Here is a 19,339-nt window from a genome sequence, read left to right as displayed (position 1 = left end):
TGTGTATAGGGACACACATTTTTCCTGGAGGCTAGGCATGGGGGGATGAGAGGAGTGGGGCTGGGAGGCTCCATGAGGAAGAGATTTATGTCATTACTCCATAGGACCAACATCTTCAAGGAGTGGGACTCAGTGACAAGGGTCTGAATTTGTACAGTGATCAAGTGCATGTGATGCCCCCACTAAGCTGAGGCTGCAAAGGAGTGTTGAGAGGACTGAGTTTTCTGGACCTGTGGCCACTTGAGGGAGAGATCCAGGAGTCAGACAGATCCTTGGGACTGGGCAGAAGGCAGCATGCAGGCAGCGTCCTCAGTGTCCAGGTGGAAGCGGCACAGTGAGCCTGCGTGGGGCTAGAAGGGGAGAGTGAGTGTGCGCAGGCCTGAGCGTGGGGTGGAGGTGCGGGGACACCGGATAAGTTAGGGAGCCCAGGACACGTGTGGGCAGCCATTCTGGTGCTGCTCAGAGGCCTGAGGGGGAGGATGGGGCTCTGGCCAGTGTTTCAGGATCCCACTGGGTGGTTTGGGGCCTGGCTGAGCTGGGCTGCTCATCCCTGCTAAGGACTCTCTGCCCAAACAATTTACTGGAGTGAGGTGAGGCAGGGGAGGGTGATGGCGGGATTTCATGGGGAGGGGCAAGGCGGAAGACAGAAAGCTTTGAAAGGCTGGAGGAGGCAGGCTTGAGACAGAGGAAGCTGTCCGGAGAGCTGGGCTCATGGGGAAGTCTGCCTAGCCACCTTGTCTCAGAAGAAAGGTGATGAGCTACCCAGGCTTCCTTGGCAAGAGACAGAGAAGAGGCCAATACCATGGAAATGCTGGACCCCACACTCCAGGTTCTGACCCTAGGGGCTGGGATTCTGAGCTGATATTCTTGGATCCCACAGACTGGCGACTCTGCCTGGCCTCCAGCTGCCCTGTTCATGGCCATCAAGTGGAGGGAGAGGGGCAAGTCTCCCGGACGGAAGCCTCCTCAGCCCCACTTACCACACCAGTGTAAATTATACCCTAGCGAGCAGGATCAATGGATGCCCAGTGCCTGATTCACAGTCCAGGGCAGAGGATCAGAGAGCTGGTCCAGAGTCAACATGTGGCCCCACCCTCGTCTTATAGGCAAGGGGCGTTTATTATGGGCACCTCCAGCCACCACCATCCCTGCTGACCTCAACGCCAAGGTGCCCCTGGGGGCCTTCACGACCTTCGACTCTGACTCTGGCGGGGCGAACCTGGCCCAGCCATGGAACAGAGATTAAACAGGCCTGGTGAACGGTTAATGCTGCTGACGTCAGGGCCTGGTCGGGTGGCCACTGGGGGCTTGGGCCCTCCCCACAGGCATGGGGGGCGCACGTGATCTGGGCTCATTAAGCCGCTTCAGTGGCCAAAGAAGCTGGGGGCCAGGTCTCGGGGGAGAGAGGGGGGCCCTCCAGGGCTGTGGGGACAGGCTCTAGCCAGAAGGTCACGAGCTCTGTGGATGAAGGCCAGGGGAGAACCAGACAGGAGGGTTTGCCTATGGGTCCACTCTAGACTTCTACAGCCCTAACCCCCTGCTTGGGACCAAAGGGGAGCCTCCCAGACACCAAGCTGGGCAGAGTGTTGTCAGGAGCTGTAAGTGTGGGTCCTCAACCCTGGGATGTGGAGGTGAAAACCACTCTCTCCTCTAAGGCCTTGAAAGCCCCCAACGTGACTCCAGGCCAAGGGTCTCGCCCTGGCCACAGCCCTCTGCCTATCAGTGCTAATCTCATACTCATTCACAGTTCCCTGTGGCTAAGCTGTTCCTTCTGTCCACCGTGCCCTCTCTTCCCCACACTGGCAGGTGTCTTTCTTCCCCTTGGCAGAGCCAAGCCCACAGATTGCTTCTCCATCAGGCTTTTCCTTATCTGCATGCTCTAACCTGGCAGGAGCTTTCCTGCCTCAAGGACCCACACAGAGTGCTTGGAGACACTGGGGCTGCAGCTGTGTGGCGGGGTGGCAAGAGCTGCTGCAGTCGGTGTAGGAAGAAGGAGCTGGCTCTTTCTGGGGGCTCAGAGGTGATCCTTCATTTGGCTACTGAGGGACAAGCGAGAGTTTGCCAAGGATGTGGGACAGGATGGGGAACCAGGACTGCAGAGGTACAGGGAAGTGAAGGCTGGCATGTTCTTGGAACAGCAGGAAAGAGCTTGGCCAGCTGGGCAGTGGGGGAAGTGAAGAGGCCAGCTGGGAAGAGGAGCAGGTCGGGAGGGTGTCAGGGAGGCTGTCTGGGTGTGAGGCAGGTGCCTGCAGTGTGTTGGAGGAATCAGTGGATATAGATGCTAGGCTCTGAAGAGGACTGGGTTGAAGATGAGGATGGAGCCTCATGGTAAAAGAGTCTTGGGATGCTGTGTAGCCAACATGCCATGGGACGTGCTGGCAAGCTGAGAGGAGGCTGCCTAGCTGGAGGCTGAGAACACATGACTAAAGAGGGAAGAGCAGAGCAAAGGGCTGCCAGGACCCTGGAAGAAGGGTCTGAGTGATTCTGGGACCCTACGTTCTGCCTCATGTATCTGGCAGTTTCTTGGGGCTGTGTGTCAGTTTCTGGAGATGGGGGCTCGGAGGTAGGAGGCTGGGCCACAGGTTGAGATAAAGCTCCCCCCCCATCTTCCACTCCAGGTGGCTGCCCCCAGCACTGCAGCTGCGTGAACGGACATTCCCTCCAGCCTCTGGGAGAAGGTGCCTGGTACCTCTCGGAGCCCCATGAAGACTGCCAGCTGTCCGGACACCTCAAGCTGGGCTGGGATATTCGGCAGGTGGCAGGAAAGTCCTCTGAGCTGTGTTTGCCCTGGCTGGGGCCCAGGCCTAGCATCAACAAACAGGCAGCTCCTCCCCCAGCCGGGCCACAACTGGCCTGGCCCAGGGACCCCACACCATGCCGCCCTGGGGCCTCTCACAGCAGCCCAGCCCAGCTGGCCCCTGCTCCCTCCAGACTGGATTGAGGACCCCAACACCCACATGCCGGTGACCTTGAAGCCAGACCTGGCTCCTCAGGAACTGCCAATAGGAGCACCCAGTCCTTGGCAGATGGCTTCTGTGAGCACCCAGGATGTGTGGAGGTTGGGGGGGTGGGGCAGAACTGAGACCCTGGTCAGCACCTCTCCTATTTGACTCTGTCCCACGGGCAGCCCTAAAGCCCCTCAGAGGGTGAGTTTTAGGGTCTCTCAGGACCAAAGTAAGCTGTGATCTGGGGATTACATCAGCCCCAGATTAAGAGGGACAGCCAGTCCCTTCCTGTTTTGCAGCCCTCAGCAGGGAGGCAGTTTAGATGGTTTGAGGTTTTCAAGGATTGCCACCATCCCAATGCCTTTCTCTTTATTCCACCCAGCCCCCTGGCCTTCCCAGCCAAAGCTGAGTCCTCTGTCTTTGATTCACAGCTTCCTTCAGGCCAGGGGAAAAGACAGCTATTTTCTTGTGACACAGAGGGAAACTGAGGTACGCTAGGGCTTGGCTGTGGTGGTGCTGTGAGTCAGTAGGAAGAGAATCCTGGAGTCCTGACTCCCAACCCAGGGCAGGGAAGAGGTGAGGCCTGTCTTCTGAGGGCATTCTCCCCAATACCAGGGAGGGGGACGGACTTGACACAGAGACATCCAGCTTGGCTAGGAACAGCAGAGGCCATGGATTAATCGGATCAGAGCCAGTGGCTGAGAAGCGAGAGACAGCTGTTCGGTGAACAGTACCCCCTCCAGCTCACTCCCCAGGTTAGGGCCTTCCCCAGTTTACTGCTGGTTACGCCTGGGGTGGGGGGGCGTGAGTCTTAACACCCACCATGCACCTCTGATCACTAAGGCTTTGGCTAAGAAGCAGGCAAGGATGCGATTAGGAGCCCTCAGCCAGGAACACCAGGACCACCCTGAAACCCTTTCTGCCAAGGCACCAAGTCCCAGACCACAGTTCCCATGGGCAGACACAGCTGTCTCCTACTCTTCAGAAATAAGGAAGTGGGGGTGGGGGCATGGCCAGGGAGACACAGGCAAGGATCAACAGGAGCCAAGCCTGGTTCCACCCCCGTCCTCACTCTACCCTCAGTCTCTTTCGCTTATCTGCAGTGAGGACAGAACTGATGCAGAGTCCCTGTCCTCACCCTATCCCGCCTCTGCTTGAGAAGGGTGAGGCCGGCAGAAAAGATATCTTTTGCCTAAGTGATGTCTGAAAGTCCCCCATTCAAAGCACCTTTCGCTGAGGTTAAGCATGGCTCTGTTGCCATTACTCTTGGCTGAAAAGCCCCTTCTGGCTCAAGGGAAGTGAGGGCAGAGCACTTCAGGGGTTAAGGGGGCACTCGGAGACCTTAGAGAGAATCTGTCCTGGACGAAAGCATTCTCCCAACAAGACTCCCCTGAGCCCCTTCCGGAGCAGCTGCTGTCCTACCTAAGGGCTTCCCCTTTGCTCCAGGCCTGCCGAGGGCCCCCGCCTCTCTCCCGACCGGCCCCTCCTCCCGCGGGCCGCCCAGGATTGGAGGGCCGGGGGCGGGCCGGGGGCGGGGCTGGGCGCCCTTCATCCCGCGCCGCCGAGCTCCGCCGTGGGCAGAGCGGACAGCACCGACTCGAGCGGAGCACCGCGCGTCCCCTCCCGCGAGGCCAGGTACCGCTGGGGGCGCCGACCCCCTCCTAGGGGCACCGGGCGGGCGGAACCCTACTGTCCACTTTCGCGTCCGGATCTGGACTCCGGGCAGGTCCCCTCACCCGCCCTGGCTCCGGGCAGGCGCCCCAGCCTCCGGGAAACCAAAGCCCGGAGAGCTGCAGGCTCTGGGGACCCGCCAGCTCCCAGCTTGAGCTGGTGTCCCGCGAGGGGCACCTCGTCGTCCCGGGGCCTCTCGCAGGGCCGGCGGGGTCGGCGGTACCCTGAGCCAGGGTCACGGGACGCCTTGTCAGGGGCTGGGGTGGCGCGCCGTGGGCTTGCAGAGGCACGGCCCACGGGGACGGGCTCGAGAGGGTCCCAGAGGGGGGCCTAAGAGGGCCCGGGAGCAGGCCCTGGAGCGCTGCCCCGTCGGGCGCCCTGACAAGCAAATCGGCCTGGCTGGCAAGGCGGGCGTCAGGGTATATTTATCCTGCTGCCTTAGGCAGGGGCTTGAGGGCAGATCCGGCCAGGCTTCCTGAGGGGCTACGGGACACACGTTGGTCCCAGAGGCCATGCCATTTGCAGCCACGCCAGCGGGCACGGCGGGCACTGGGCGAGTGTGGCTCCCCGGACTGAAGGCGGGGCTTGGTCTGCGCTCCTCCCCGCCACGCGCACTGGGGCCGAGGTGTGAGAGCTGGCAGCGGGCGCAGGGGCGGAGGGGAAGGACTGGGACTAGGTTCGCAGGAGCCCGCCCTAGCCCAACTGGCCCCTTCGATTGGCCACAGCAAGTGCGTGCGTTTGTTTACACCCGGTGGAGAGTCCAGGGGAGGGGCTTATGGGAAGTCACCCTCTCCACCCGCCTCCCCACCCCCACCACAGTCACCTGAGCCTTGAGTCCAGGTATATGCTCCGGGACAGGTCTGAGGGGGACTACGTGAAAGCTCTTCGCACCGTAGGGGACACCTCGACCCAGGCCCATCCTTCCTTCAGCCTGCCAGTCCTGTCCTTCCTTCCACGACTGCCTTGGGCCTCTGGCTGGCCCTGAAAGAAGCCCTTCGTCTTTAATGCACAGTCTGGCATGGGGGCTCACTTCCTTCTGGAAGGGAAGCAAATCCCTCAGAGGTTCTCAGTCCAGAGCATAGAAAGCTGGTGGGATCCAAAGACAGGTCCACTTTGAGAAGGGGAGGCTCTGCACAATCATGGAAGGCTTCCTGTAGGAAGAGCCAAAGGTGGGGAAAATCAGGGGTAGATGAGGCCAGACCTGGCACATCTCCAAGAGGCCTGGAATACTTGTAATCAGGAAGGAGAATCTCTGGCTCCTTGAGGTTGAGCTGTATGTCTCGGAACTTTATTCTGCCTGGGCTCATAGAGCCCTATCCTCACTGGCTTTTCAATCCACCTTTGGTTCAGTACTGGTTCTGTGGGACCATGTCACAGACACCCCCCATGAGGCTCCAAGTGGCAAGATCTTGAGAGCTGGTTGCTCCTGTCCCAGTGCAGGCTCCCTAGCAAGTAGCCTTGGTGGTTGTTGTTTAGTTGCTAAGTCATGTCTGACTCTTTTGAAACCCCATGGACTGTAGCCTGCTTGGCTCCTCCGTCCATGGGATTTCCCAGGCAAGAATACTGGAGTGGGTTGCCATACCCTTCTCCAGGGGATCTTCCTGACCCTGGGATTGAACCCGCATCTCCTGTGTTGACAGGCAGATTCTTTACCACTGAGCCACCAGGGAAACCCAAGTAGCCTTGGAGCCCTGGAGAGATGGAGAAATTGAAGTGCAATAGGACAGACCAGGTGGTTTATGGTGCTTGGGTTGGGGCAGGGAAAGTTTTTGGAGCTGAACTGAGCGCACCCTGAAAGTCTGGGCTGGGTAGGGGGCAGGCACTCAGTTTGAGGCGGGAACCGTTTTAGGGGAATGGTTGGCTGCAAGAAATGTACAGTTGTGGCATCTGTGCACACAGAAAGCTGGGGTGGGTTTGCAGCCTGTACCCTACTAGGTGAGGGGCGCTGCAGGGGGATGTTCTCAGGCAGACATGGCTGGGGAACCAGATGCCACCTGGAGCAGGTGAGATGGCCTGGAGGCTTGCCAAAGACTTTGAACCCATTTCGTTCATTTCATATTTACTGAGTGCCTACTGTGTGCCCCCTGCACACTGTCAGGTGGGTGGAGGGCTGGACTTTGACTCTGGATAAGAAGACTGATGCAGGGTGGGGGCTCTTTAGAGGACCAGGCAGGGTTACTGGGGGCCAAAGGGAAGGACCAGCTGCAGGGCAGGAGGGGCTTTCCGGCCTGTGGCCTGGGGTGGCTTGGATTTGAATTTCCGCTCTGCGGGCCACGTCCTGTACACAGCCTCTCAGCCAGCACGTCTACACACGTGCGTGGCTGCTGAGGATGGGGTCATTCCAACTGACGGTTCTCTCTTGTAGCTTTCCTATTGTGCGGGTACACAAGCCGTGGGTGCTGGACTTGGGGGTTCTGAGTTTTCTAGCTCGTCCTGGCCTGTGGCCCCATCCTCTGAATGTCTCCACCTGGCTAATGAGGGCATAACCTGCCCTCATAAGAATCCAGAGATGCTGTGGCGTCCCACTGGACCTACTGCCCCTCATCTGGGCCTCTGGCACCGTCCACTTCTTGCTCCTTCTGGGGCACTCTGTCTGGTAATTCCGGCTCTCTGTCTGTTTCTACATCTAGCTATCTCTAACTGATTGGCCACCTCTGTCAATCCGTCTCTCACTTGTCTGGTTGTCTGTCTTCCTGTCTGAATGCCTACACATCTGTCTCTCTGTGTATTTTTTTCTTTTTGTATCCCTCTGTGTGTATGTATGTGTGTGTGTTAGTCGCTCAGTCATGTCTGACTCTTTTGTGACCCCATGGACAGTAGCCCACCAGGCTCTTCGGTCTATGGAATTCTCCAGGTAAGAATACTGGGTGGGTAGCCATTCCCTTCTCCAGGGCATCTTTCTGACCCGGGAGTCAAACTCAGGTCTCCTGCATTGCAGGCAGATTCTCTGCCATCTGAGCCACCAGGGACGCCCTTGTGTCCCTCTGGGTCCATCTGTGTTTCTTATCTCCCCCGCCTCTGTCTGTCTCTTGGTCTGGATCTGTTTGCATGAGCACAGATATCATGTGTGCGTGTGTTTTCTCCCTCTCTCTTCCCTTCCTCCAACTCTCTCTGCTTCTTCCTGACATTGGATGGTGCCTCTCCTCCAGGCTGATCTTGTCTTGTCTTTTGCCGCCCACCCCTCCCCATCAGGGTCTCCAATGAGTCCTGAGCTGCCCCAGGCCCCGGCTCCAGCTTTCTTTGGGGCCAGAAATCCGGCTGTCCAAATATTTGGCCGCCTCCAGGGGATTCCGGGTCAGCAGGGAGGAGGATGGGCTGGCTGGCTCGGGGTCTCCCCTGCCTCTTGGGGGGCCGCAGGCACGTGATGTCCTGTCCTTTGCTTCAGCTGAGCCTCGGGCTGCACGTCCTTCTCAGCAGGCTGGCAGTGGGGGGAAGGGGGCTGCTGCTGGCCCTGGCTGAGTCTTGAGCCAAGAGATTCTGACCACAGCTTCCACTGGGTTGGGGGGCAACCTGAGCAAGGAGGGTTCAGGGTTAGGCAAGAGGGGAGGCCTAGGTGACTGGGGATAGGCCCAAGGGTAAGCATCTGTTAAGTGTTTAGAAAGTGTACCCTGTCACAGGGAAGTCCACCTTCCGGCCCCAGCAGGGGCCCTCAGATCCTCCTAGGTGGTTCCGGATACCCAGACACGGAAGCACGGGGCCAAGGAGCTAGCGGGTGAGGGTTGGTGTGGCCAGCACATGGCTGTTCTGCACCACTTGCCTTCCCCTGGATGTGGCCCCTCCTGTCTGCCACCCCCTCAGTTCCAGCCGGGGGTTAGCCACACATTGGTCACTTACTCAGTGTTGTTGACAGTGAGGGAGTAGTAGATGGACGACTGGATCCGCTGAGGTCAAAACCTGGAGTTGTGCGTCTTGAGGAGGGGCAAAGTACTTTTTTTTTTTTAAGCATCCTCTCCTGTTCTAAACATCCTCCCACATGGCCTGTCCCTAGACCCCTGACCTCAGCAGTCGGCTTCGCACCAATCGCCGTGGCTGTGCCTTGAGAGCGTACAGTCCACACGTGTCCAGCAAACCCAGTTTCTCTGTTGACTAATGTCTGGTCTGAGGAGGTTGTTTTCCTTCTGAAGCCTGGAGAAGCAGGTGGACACTAGGCTGGGAGGGGCATCTCTCAGCCAATGAGGGAAGTTGTAAGAACCCATGAGCTAGAACTGGGGGCAGCCGTCACCCCTGAGCCCCCAGGGATGAGCACAGTGGAGCCTTAAGCCAGGCCCGCTGCCTCTGCCCTGAAATCTGAGCTGAGGTGGGGGCTGTCCAGGCTCAAGGAACCGGGGGGCCATGGCAGCCAGCCCCGTGGGTTCAGTGCCTCCACCAGCGCGTGCAGCCACAGGACTGAGGGAAGAAGGACAGTGTGGATTCTCCCTGTAGCTGAGCTGCAGACCCACTTGTGTCCCTGCGCATAGGGGAGGAAAACCGGGCTCAGAGCCCTGGTGACTCCCAGGACCTGGATGAGGGCAGAGAGACATGCTTCCCATAGCGGCTGACGCAAGCAGTGGCCCCACGGTGGCCTGGATTCCTGGATCTTGAAATCTTTAATTAGCCAAACTCAACGCCTGCCGAGGAGGTGTGCCTGACGAATTCTCACCCTGTGATGTCTGCGTGGGCGGACGTTACCTGCTGTGTGATCCCCTTGGCTTCTGGCCCCCGGCTCCCCCCTCCACCTCAGCCCTTATCTCCCAACAGAGCAAACAGGCCCCAGGGCAGTGGCCTGTACCATCGATTTACTGCTTGAACTCATGCTACACCCATGACGGCTGCCGTTCTGATGATCCGCTCAAGGCTGCCGTGATCTCCCCACCCAAGAGCCTGACCCCTCTCTGGGGGCCTGTGGTCTGCTCTAGGGGCAAAGTCCTCTGGGAGGCGCCTCACTCTGTCCCCACTTTTGGTCAAGCCTCACAGAACCCCCGGAGGGCAGGAGGACACTGAGGTCCCGAGTGAGGAATAGTTTGTCCATGATCCTACCGTGAGGCAGGGCCAGGTCAGGCCGCAGACCCAGAGTGTCCGCCCTGAGCTTTCCCTGCAGTGGCTCAGAATCTCCTGGCTGCTTTCCTCAGGCAGGGCTAACTCCTGAGTCTACCCAGATGTCTGAAGCAAAGATGCCTGGGGACGTGGCAGGCCTGAGAGATGGGAACAGTCAAAAATGGGCTGCCAGCCTCAGGGAATGGTTCAGGGTCCACATGTCAGGCCAGTGCTATCTCTACCCTGCCTCCACCTCCAGCCCTTAGTCCTGCCTTAACTGAAATCCAGCCTCCTTGACCTCAACTTCAAGGCCCTGTCAGGCTTGTCTATGGCCACAGAACCTTCATACTATCCTCACAGCCTGCCTCGAGGCCTTTGCCCATCCGTGCTGTGCACGTTGCTTGAGCTGCTCTTTCCTGTTTCCACACCTTGAGGGCTCTTGCTGGAATTTCAGAACTGGCTCCCTCACCTCTTCCTCCAGGAAGCCTTCCTTGATGCCTCTCTCTCTCTCCTTTTTTGAATCCCAGCACTATGTGGCTCCGTTACAGCAGGAGCCATCGGGTAGGGGATGGGGGGTGGGGAGTTTGTCCCTTCCAGACTGGAAGCCACTTGAGGAAGGGTATTCTGTGTCCTCTCTGGGATCTCAGGCCAGCCTGTGACCTCAGGTCCTGCCGAGGGGTTGGGGAACCTGAATCGAGGGCCTCGGGCACCTTGGCCATGACCGTGCCAGGCGCTATGGTCTCCCTGGAGGCAGTGCTTGGCTGCTAGGGAAGAATATTAAGGCAGAGAAGAGTGTTTTGTCCAATCTGCTGACTCAGCACACCCTGAGGGCCTGTCCCAGCCTGCCCAAGGCAGGAGGCCCGGCAAGGGTAACCCCAGCTGAGAGCCGGGGGGCACTCTGGAGTGACTCTGGAGATCAGGTGTGGGTGTCCTTGGAGGGGTGCTCTCAGTGAGGCTCAGGGCAGGGGCATGAAGAGGACAGGCCGACCTGGGGGACTCTGGTCCAGGGGAAGAGGGCATGAGAAGAGATCTCAAATTGTCATGGTCCTATGTGGACAGGCTGGAGGAGAGAAAGATACAGCTGCCAGCATCAGAGGAAGGAGAGCCAGGGTAAGTGGTCCAAGAGTGCCAGGTATGGGGTCTTCAGGACTGAGGTACCTAGGATGGGAACTCTGCTTTGGGGCTGCGTGGGCAATCACAAAGAGGTCCTTTGGGCAACTCCATGTGGTTGCTGCCCCAAGGACACCAGGGCCTGTGGCCTGAGGCTTGAGTCCTGAGCTTAGCCTCCCCTCCCCACCCCAGCCCTGAATGCTGAGTCTGAGACCCCTGGTACTCTAGCTTTAAGAACGCACTTGACACCATCAGGATCTGGGGGATTTGGAGCGGGATGCCGGGTTCCCAGGCAGAGGGACTAGTCAAGACTAGGCTCTGGCTGACCTGCCTGGCAGTGCTGCAGCCTCCCTGGTCTCTGCCCTGGCCTTCTGTCTGGCCTTCAGGATGTCCTTAGAGATGCTTGGGGGCACTATGCCCAGGTACCTTCTAGACATGGGGTAGGTGGCTCCCAGCCCCAGTGATGGGAGAGGAGCCAGTAAGTTGTCTGGGCAACGGGCAGAGTTGGGCAGGGGGAGGAGGGGATCCCTTTGAGGTCCAGCAGAGCACAGGGAAGAGAAGACTGATCCAGTGGTCCAGGCCCATCTACAGCTGGCCAAGGCCCTGAGTTCCTGACCTGGGGCTCCAGGAGGTGGGGAGTCTGCTCAAAGGGTGGGCACCTCAGGGTGGGGGCTTCCCCAGCAGGGGAGGAGAGGCTTGAAAGAACATGGCCCTGAGGCCAGGGCTGTGTGGAGGGTGAGGTCTGTGTGGCCCAGAAAACTGGGCTCTGGGGGCTCCCATTTCCTGGAAGGCCACGAGGGCATTTTGCAGCCGAGCGGGCAGGGCCCAGGTGTCCAGCCACCCAGCACCGCCTCAGGCCTCCTGACTCCGGGGGGGGTAGTCTCTGCGCCTGCCGTTCCCAGCGCCAGCTCTCAGCCCACAGAGGACCTTTTGTTCTGGCTGCCAGCAAGGCCCGCCGGGCGGCTGGGAACAGAGCCCACAGCCCTCGCCCTGTCCCGAGGCCTCCAGCCGTCGGGCAGTGCCATTCTAGGTTGGCTAGGAGGCCCCTGGCACATAGGGCACAGGAAACCGTCTCCGGGTATTAGTGTCATGGCGGGGGAGTCAGTCTAGGGCCCACCCCTAGAGAGGGGCCTGGAGGCCTGGGACTCAGCACCCTCGGGCTGTGGCAAGTCAGGTCCTGCAGCTGACCCTTACTTCACAGATGGTGAAAGCAAGACCCCCAAAAGATGTGCCTGGGCCGCTACGTCTATGCGGCAGTGGGGGGAGGGTGAAGTGCTGGGTACTGGCTGAGGTGTCCCCTCAGGGTGGCCTGGAGGGCTCAGGGGTGCGAGCTCTGCCCCGCAATGGCAGCTTCCAGGGACACAGCAGGCAGACGCGAGCGAGTCTGTCCTCTGTGAACTGGGAGGTGTGCTAGAGAGCAGCCTTCCCGTGGGAGTCTGGGCCGCGAGCCCAAGGAGCGGGGATAACCAGGACTCTCTGCTGTGTAGACGTCCGACAGCGTCAGCGTGCGGGCTGGTGTTCCTGTGGCGGTGGTCCCAGAGCCATGGAAGCACCTCTGCAGACGGAGATGGTGGAGTTGGTGCCCAATGGCAAGCACTTGGAGGGTCTCCTCCCAGTCGCCACCCCCACAGCTGGCGGCCAGAGGTGAGCGCCGGACCCCATCGTGGCACATGGCAGGGCAGGGTTGGTGGGGTGCGGGCAAGAGTCTAGAGCTGAGCTGCGTGCCCTGACCTGTGCCTGCAGGGTCGAGGGGCCTGGACGGAGCTGTGTTGAGGGCGAAGGCTTCCTACCAAAAAGCCCCAGCAAGGAGCCACACTTCACCGACGTGAGCAGGGGTTGCAGTTAAGGGCTCAGGGGCATGGGAGCAGTGATGAGGTGCGCCGGGAGGCCGAGGGACAGTGAGGGAGGGAACGTTGGCTTGCCCTCTGCACCTCACTGACTCACCCCACCCTCCCGTCTCACTCTGGTGCCTGCAGTTCGAGGGGAAGACGTCATTCGGGATGTCTGTGTTCAACCTCAGCAACGCCATCATGGGCAGCGGCATCCTGGGGCTCGCCTATGCCATGGCCAACACGGGCATCATCCTTTTCCTGTGAGTGTTCTCAGCAAACCTTCTAAAGACAGGAGCCCCAAACAGGCCACCAACCCTGACCTCCCAGGACCTGTCAGTTTCCTATCCCAAGACCCAGGCTGCAGTGGGTGGGCACTTATACTCACCCCAAACCATAGCTGGAAAAAAAAAAAAAACAGCCCCGGCCAGACAAATATACCTCATTTCCTGGTAAACCTGCTGAGATCATGACATGGGGCCAGCCAAACAGGCCTGAGTCTGTCCTACCACATTTAACACGTGATGGATGAATCCAGTGGCCAGGCCGTATGTGGGTATACGTGTCCTTACCTGGGAGTTCTGCCCTGCAGCCTAAATGGAAAATATGTTTGTTCCGAGATATCAGTGAGAGGTGGTGCTCAGAGGGTCTCTTTTGAGTCCTGACCACCCTGGGTCAACCTGGGTGGTGTTCGCCACCCCTGGGGACTGTCAAGTTTGCATCCACATATGTTGGGGGTCCAGACACCTGGGTTGCGGACCCCGAACATTCAGCCCCTCCCCAGAGCTCATCATCCCCTGCTTGCCAGGGGAGCCCTAGTAGTCTCTTTTTATCCACCTTCCCCAGGTTCCTGTTGACAGCCGTCGCCTTGCTGTCCAGCTACTCCATTCATCTGCTACTCAAGTCCTCAGGGATCGTGGGTGAGCCCCAAATTTGCCTGTAGCAGGGAGGAGTGGGCTGGGGAGAGCTCTTCTGACTGTCCTGGTTCCCTGCCCCCACAGGCATCCGTGCCTATGAGCAGCTGGGCTACCGCGCCTTTGGGACCCCAGGAAAGCTGGCGGCTGCCCTGGCCATCACACTGCAGAACATCGGAGGTGAAGCTGATGGACGGGGCGACAGTGGGCAGTGCGCAGGCTGAAAGCTAGCGGGTTTGGCTGACCTGCCCTTCTCCCCACAGCCATGTCCAGCTACCTGTACATCATCAAGTCCGAGCTGCCCCTTGTCATACAGACCTTCCTGAACCTGGAGGATTGGACCTCGTGAGCCCCAGGGTGGGGCGGGGCTGGGTGAGGGTGGGAGGCTCTGGGCTACCCCTCCTTGCCTACCACCACTAGCAGAGCTCAGGCTGGACTAGTGGGAGAGACAAGCCAGGGTGGAGTGGGGGACAGAGAGCTGCTAGAAAAGCTAACATTCACCTCGGGGAACCTTCCCAGGAGAGCCATGTGGGGCTGGGAGGTGGGGTGAGGCTGAGCAAGCTGGCCCCGCCTAGCCCTGGACCCAGCCATGAGCACGGAGGACCTGAGAACCTCGGGCTTAGCTCTAAGCTCCTGCTATTCCTGACCATGGCTTGGGTGTTAGCTTCCCCCCACCTCGCCCCAACCAAGAAATTAAGCCCACAGTGTCCCAGTTGCCTATCATCAGTTTAGCCAGTACTGATGGCATAGCCATGTTTTGTGGGTAAGAACAGAGAAGAAAGCCAGGCCCTGCCCTTGGAAACACAGCCCCAGCAGGCAGAGGGGCCGTGTGGCTGTGAGCGGCTCCAGGTGGAAACAAACAGCCAGGATTCGGTGCCCAGGCCCTGGGGGCCTCTCCTGCGGAGTTGGCCTTTGGACTTGCCCTGGAAGGAGGGTCTCTTTCCTCATCCCTATGCCCACTGTCTATTGAGGGTGTGGGCCAGATGACGTAGGATGAAGGTCCTGGTCCTGGGGCCACCACAAGGAGCTCAGGTGGTTGGCAAGTCCCTGAGACCCCCATGGAAAATGCCTCACCACCTCCCCAGACCCAGGTTTTTTTATCCCACCCACTTAGGGCTACTTCCTGGGCAGGCTGGACCCAGATCTGTGCGCCCTGGGAAAAACAGCCACAGTGACTGTAATCGTGATGGTTACCAAGCGGGAGCTGCGTGTGCTAGTCCTCACCCTGCCCCGGAGAATGCTGGGAGTGGGCCCATTTTGCAGATGGGGAAAGGGAGACTCGGAGGTGGGGGACGAGTCTTCTTCAGAGGTCGCTGCGTGGTGTCACTCAGTGGTGACCCCGACTGAGGGCAAGGCAGCCACGCCACTGTAACCTCGGCTCCCCACTTCCGCCCCTGCAGGGACTGGTACACGAATGGGAACTACCTGGTGATCCTGGTCTCCGTCGTCGTCATTCTGCCCCTAGCCCTGATGCGGCAACTCGGTGAGTGTGGCAGCGCCAGGGCCTGGGGCCTGGGGCAGGCATGGGAGGGCCCCTCCGACTCACATGCCCACTCCCCCACCTCACAGGCTACCTGGGCTACTCCAGCGGCTTCTCCCTCAGCTGCATGATGTTCTTCCTAATTGCAGTGAGTCACCCTCCACCCGGGGAGGGGGCAGGTCTTTCTGGGCAGCCTGGGTCAGAAGGACAGCTCCACGCATCCTGATCTGCACGTGGCTTCACAGTGACTTCCCAGGACCCCTGCCTGGCCCTGATGCCCTCTTCCTCTCCCTGCGCCCTCTCCACCACCCACCTAGGTCATCTACAAAAAGTTCCACGTGCCCTGCCCGCTGTCCCCCAATGCGACCAACGTGACAAGCAACATCAGCCTCGTGGAGATCGACAAAGACGAGGCAGGGCTGCAGGCCAAGACGGAGGCCAGGGCCTTCTGCACCCCAAGTTACTTCACGCTAAACACTCAGGTTGCAGCAGGCCAGGGGAGGGGCAGCAGGCCTGGGAAGAGTGTGGGACTGGTGAGGGGGTGGCCTGTCCTGACACAGAATCTGTGTTTCTTCAGACGGCATACACCATCCCCATCATGGCTTTTGCCTTTGTCTGCCACCCTGAGGTGCTGCCCATCTACACGGAGCTCAAGGAGTAGGTATCCATGTATGGGAGATGGGGAGGTGCTTCTTCTTCCTGGAGTGAACGGAGGTGGTCCTAAGCGGGGAGGAATGTCAGGAGCCAAGTTATTTTATCCAAGGTCTCTGTGGCTGCCAGAGGGGTGACCGGGGGTGAGAAGGAGGCTCCCTGAGCTACCAGATGGTGAGGGTGTATTGCCAGAGAGAGCCCCCAGGACACCCGGGGGTTTCCCAGTATTGCCCAGCTCGGCACCAGTCCCCTCCCCTGCTGCCCCGTAGCCCCTCCAAGAGGAAGATGCAGCGGATCTCCAACCTCTCCATCGCCGTCATGTATGTCATGTACTTCCTGGCTGCCCTCTTCGGCTACCTCACCTTCTACGGTATGGCTGGACCATGGGGGGCAGAGGCAGAGGCCAGGCTGGGGGGCAAGGGGCTGGCCAGCGGCCACAGCACCCTGCGTACTATAGGCGCTCATTAGGTCTGTGATGCCTGTCTGTGCCCTGCGGCTGTGGAGGTGAGTCGGTTGCCACTCCCCACAGTGTCAGGGTCAACCCAGGCTCAGAGCCCAGCCCCCTCCCTGGACCTCCTGCTGACCACCCTCCCTGCCTGCCACAGACGGGGTAGAGTCGGAGCTGCTGCACACCTACAGCAAGGTGGACCCGTTTGACGTGCTGATCCTGTGCGTGCGCGTGGCTGTGCTGACGGCAGTCACACTCACAGTGCCCATCGTTCTGTTCCCGGTGAGCCAATGTGCACGTGGCCAGGCCCACGGCGGGGTGGCGGGGGTGGACCGAGGCGGTTGACAGATTGATGACTCTCCCCGCCCCGCTTCCCAGGTACGCCGCGCCCTCCAGCAGATTCTGTTTCCCAACCGAGAGTTCAGCTGGCTGCGGCACGTGCTCATTGCCGTTGTCCTGCTCACGTGTATCAACCTGCTGGTCATCTTTGCCCCCAACATCCTGGGCATCTTCGGGGTCATCGGTAAGGGGTCTGGCCCTCCTGTGAATGGAGGCAGGGTGCTGCCCCAGGCAACTTCCTCTCTGCAAACCCTGGCAGATTCCTGAGCTCATCATACCCTACATTTAAGAGATGGCTGCCTGCCATGTGCACAGACAGCTTGGCCTCCCATCTGAGATTTGTTCTTCAGGGTCTCTTAATCCATTTTGAGGGCTCAGAACCACCGGGTCAGTTACCCTTGCTGGTGGTGTTGGGGGATGGGGTGGAGCTCAGGGGTCAAGGGGCCTCCACAAAGGATCTCATCAGGCCTTTTCCCCACCCCACATATAAGGAAGTGTACAGTGATTAAGGGAGAGCCATATAGCTATCAAGCGGAGAGCCTTGATTCAGCCCCAGGATAATGGAACTATAGATTTGGGCTTCTGTCCAACTGTCCCAGTTGGAGCTCTGAGTGGGAAGATCAAACAATTCTGACATCTTTGGGGTGACTCAACTCAGGAGGCTGACTCTTCAACTCTGCAAGGGCCAACACACTGACCTGGGGACTGAGTAGCATTTATATCATAGACAAGACTCTTGGTTCTATATGTCTGAAATCTGGCTCAAAATGAATTAAGCATAAAGTAATGCATGGGCTCAGCTAATTGAAATGCCTTCAGGAATAGCTGTATCCAGCAGCCCAATATCCTCAAAGCTTTGTCTCTATCTCTTGGCTTGTCTTTTTGCTATCTTTCACTGACAGAGTCTTCAGATACCAAAAGCCCTAGCCTTCTATCCTGGTGGATGGAGAAAAAGGGGAGGGGCTGATGGACTTTCCAGAATCAGGCAGAGTTCTCAAGTGGAGTTTCAAGTTGAGACTCCCTCATCAAGGAATGTTTGATCTCATTAAAGTGTCCCACCCTGAACTTTAGTCAGTAGGTGGAAGTGAACCAACAGTCGTGATCTTCGGTCGCTCAGTCATGTCCGACTCTTTGCGAACCCATGGACTGCAGCACGCCAGGCTTCCCTGTCCTTCACTGTCTCCCAGAGTTTGCTCAAGGTCGTGTCCACTGAGTCAGTGATGCCATCCAACTATCTCATCCTCTGTGAGCAGCCAACAGTGGCCATGTCTTTGCAGGTGCCACGTCTGCCCCGTGCCTCATCTTCATCTTCCCAGCTATTTTCTACTTTCGCATCATACCCACTGAGAAGGAACCTGCAAGGTCTACCCCCAAAATCCTGGTGCGAAGGGCCTGGAGGTCGGTGGGCTGGTGTGAGGCTGAGGGGGTCTGCCCTGACCTCAGGCCTGACCCTGACTTCTGACCCCACAGGCCCTTTGTTTTGCTGCACTTGGCATCTTGCTGATGACCATGAGCCTGAGCTTCATCATCATGGACTGGGTCTCCGGCACCAGTCGGCACGGAGGGAGCCACTAGGATGACCCCCGCATCTCCTCTGTCTCCTCGTCCTCCTGCCCAGACTCCTCAGTCCCTGCTCCCACCTAGTGGCCAGTCGGCAGGGGGGAGGACAAAGGCGTGCTGGGCACTGGCATCTGGCCCTGCCCAGTTTGTTAGCGCCAGGACCAAGGCCCTCGGGCCACTACCCCACTGAGCTCCTGGGCTGCCGGGGCTTCCTGAGCTGGGAGCAGGGTGGGGCTGGACCCCTGCTCCCTTCCTGTTGCCTCAGATCCCACCCAAGCCCCTTATCCTCTTTGCACAGGTGCATAGACTGAGGCCCAGCGGCTGCCCCCTCAGGTCCCACAGCCTGTAGAGGGCGCGCAGAGCTGAATCAGCCTGCAGTCACCCCCCACCTTGCTGCCGGGCCATGGTCTGCACCCTGGGGCCTCATCTCCCTCAGCCCACTTGCCTTTCCTCCTTCTGTCCCTGAGGCCCCTTTCAGGCACTGGGGCTCAGGCCCTTGGATAATCTAGTTCTCTTTGCCCGTCCCCCCCCTCCAGGAGCAGACAGCCCCCTGGCCCCTGCAACCCCCGCGCTGGCCTCACCCTATCCCTGAGGCCAGAACTTGGTTTTCAATTGAGGTGGGCGTGGGCACCCCCAAGGGACCTCTTCTCTGGCCCTTTGCCAGTCCTGGGGAGGCTGGGACTCCCCCCCACCCCAACCCCAGGCCACAGTTCACATTCCACTGCTGGGAGAAGAAAGAGGCTGGGGCCCAGAGTGTCTCTGCCCCTGGGAGCCAAAGACCCTAGGGGCCAGTCTGGGGCAGGGGTGGAGAAGCTGGCAGCCCCCTTTTATAAATATTATACATAAGACCAGCTGTGCTTTATATTCTTGATCTCCAGGGTGCCTGGGTTCCTGGAAGGTGGGTGGGAGCTGGGACACGGATGCTGATGGAAGGCCACCCTGCCTGTTTCCCTGGGATGAGTGTGGGACAGGGTGAGTCCCCTACCCCACCCCGTCCCCTGCCTCCCAAACCAAGCAGCAGCATGCTGAGACCCAGTGCTGGGCCTGGGCCAGGCTTAGCACAGACCTGCTTTCTCACGCGGTGAGGTGGGGAGGAATTAATGAGGCCCCAGGAAATGGGACAGAGAGAGGCCTCCGGAAGGAGGCAACGTGAGGCGCATCCTCAGCAGCTTCAGGGAGGGTCTGAGCTGGGGGCAGCTGAGCCCTGCAGAAGCCCCGCAGAAGGCCCCCTACCCTCCCTGGCTGCCGTGTCAACCCTCTGTCAATGGCTTGCGTCTGGAGACAAAAGTCCTGGGATCCTGGGCCCTGTCTGGATCTTTTATTACTAGTAAAACCTGCTGCGAATAAAGGTGGGTTAGCAAGTGCCTGTATGTGGGGCC

At 59.3% G+C, this 19,339-nt stretch overlaps 1 protein-coding gene across 2 annotated transcripts; it reads left to right on the top strand.

Annotated features, from left to right (window-relative positions):
- Positions 1–4,524: 4,524 nt before the first annotated feature.
- Positions 4,525–18,811, top strand: SLC38A3 (solute carrier family 38 member 3). Of its 2 annotated transcripts, none has more exons than XR_015151639.1 (16): positions 4,525–4,580; positions 12,227–12,383; positions 12,483–12,564; positions 12,716–12,831; positions 13,415–13,488; positions 13,570–13,662; positions 13,746–13,827; positions 14,883–14,965; positions 15,052–15,110; positions 15,280–15,444; positions 15,540–15,619; positions 15,883–15,933; positions 16,219–16,343; positions 16,440–16,584; positions 17,678–17,781; positions 17,871–18,811. XR_015151639.1 is itself a non-coding variant. In XM_086367940.1 (16 exons), exons 2-16 carry the CDS (start codon positions 12,283–12,285, stop codon positions 17,973–17,975), a joined length of 1,515 nt encoding a protein of 504 aa, XP_086224066.1. In that variant the 5' UTR covers positions 4,525–4,580; positions 12,227–12,282; the 3' UTR covers positions 17,976–18,811. The 2 variants fall into 2 exon arrangements, 1 of the variants encoding a protein (XP_086224066.1); XM_086367940.1 differs by having other exon boundaries at positions 15,883–15,983.
- The last annotated feature ends 528 nt before the right edge of the window (positions 18,812–19,339 follow it).

Source organism: Bos grunniens, chromosome 22 (assembly GCF_055505025.1).
Source record: "Bos grunniens cultivar Pamir isolate PY7600 chromosome 22, Bosgru_T2T1.0, whole genome shotgun sequence".
Lineage (NCBI taxonomy): Eukaryota > Metazoa > Chordata > Mammalia > Artiodactyla > Bovidae > Bos > Bos grunniens.
This window is presented reverse-complemented; position numbering and strand designations above follow the sequence as displayed.

Bases quoted from the DNA above. Each gene is read 5' to 3' on its own strand.
- SLC38A3 (XM_086367940.1), top strand. From the start codon at position 12,283: ATGGAAGCACCTCTGCAGACGGAGATGGTGGAGTTGGTGCCCAATGGC. The intron at 15,445-15,539 runs GTTGCAGCAGGC...GTGTTTCTTCAG, and splicing joins ACTTCACGCTAAACACTCAG to ACGGCATACACCATCCCCAT. The intron at 16,585-17,677 runs GTAAGGGGTCTG...ATGTCTTTGCAG, and splicing joins GGGCATCTTCGGGGTCATCG to GTGCCACGTCTGCCCCGTGC.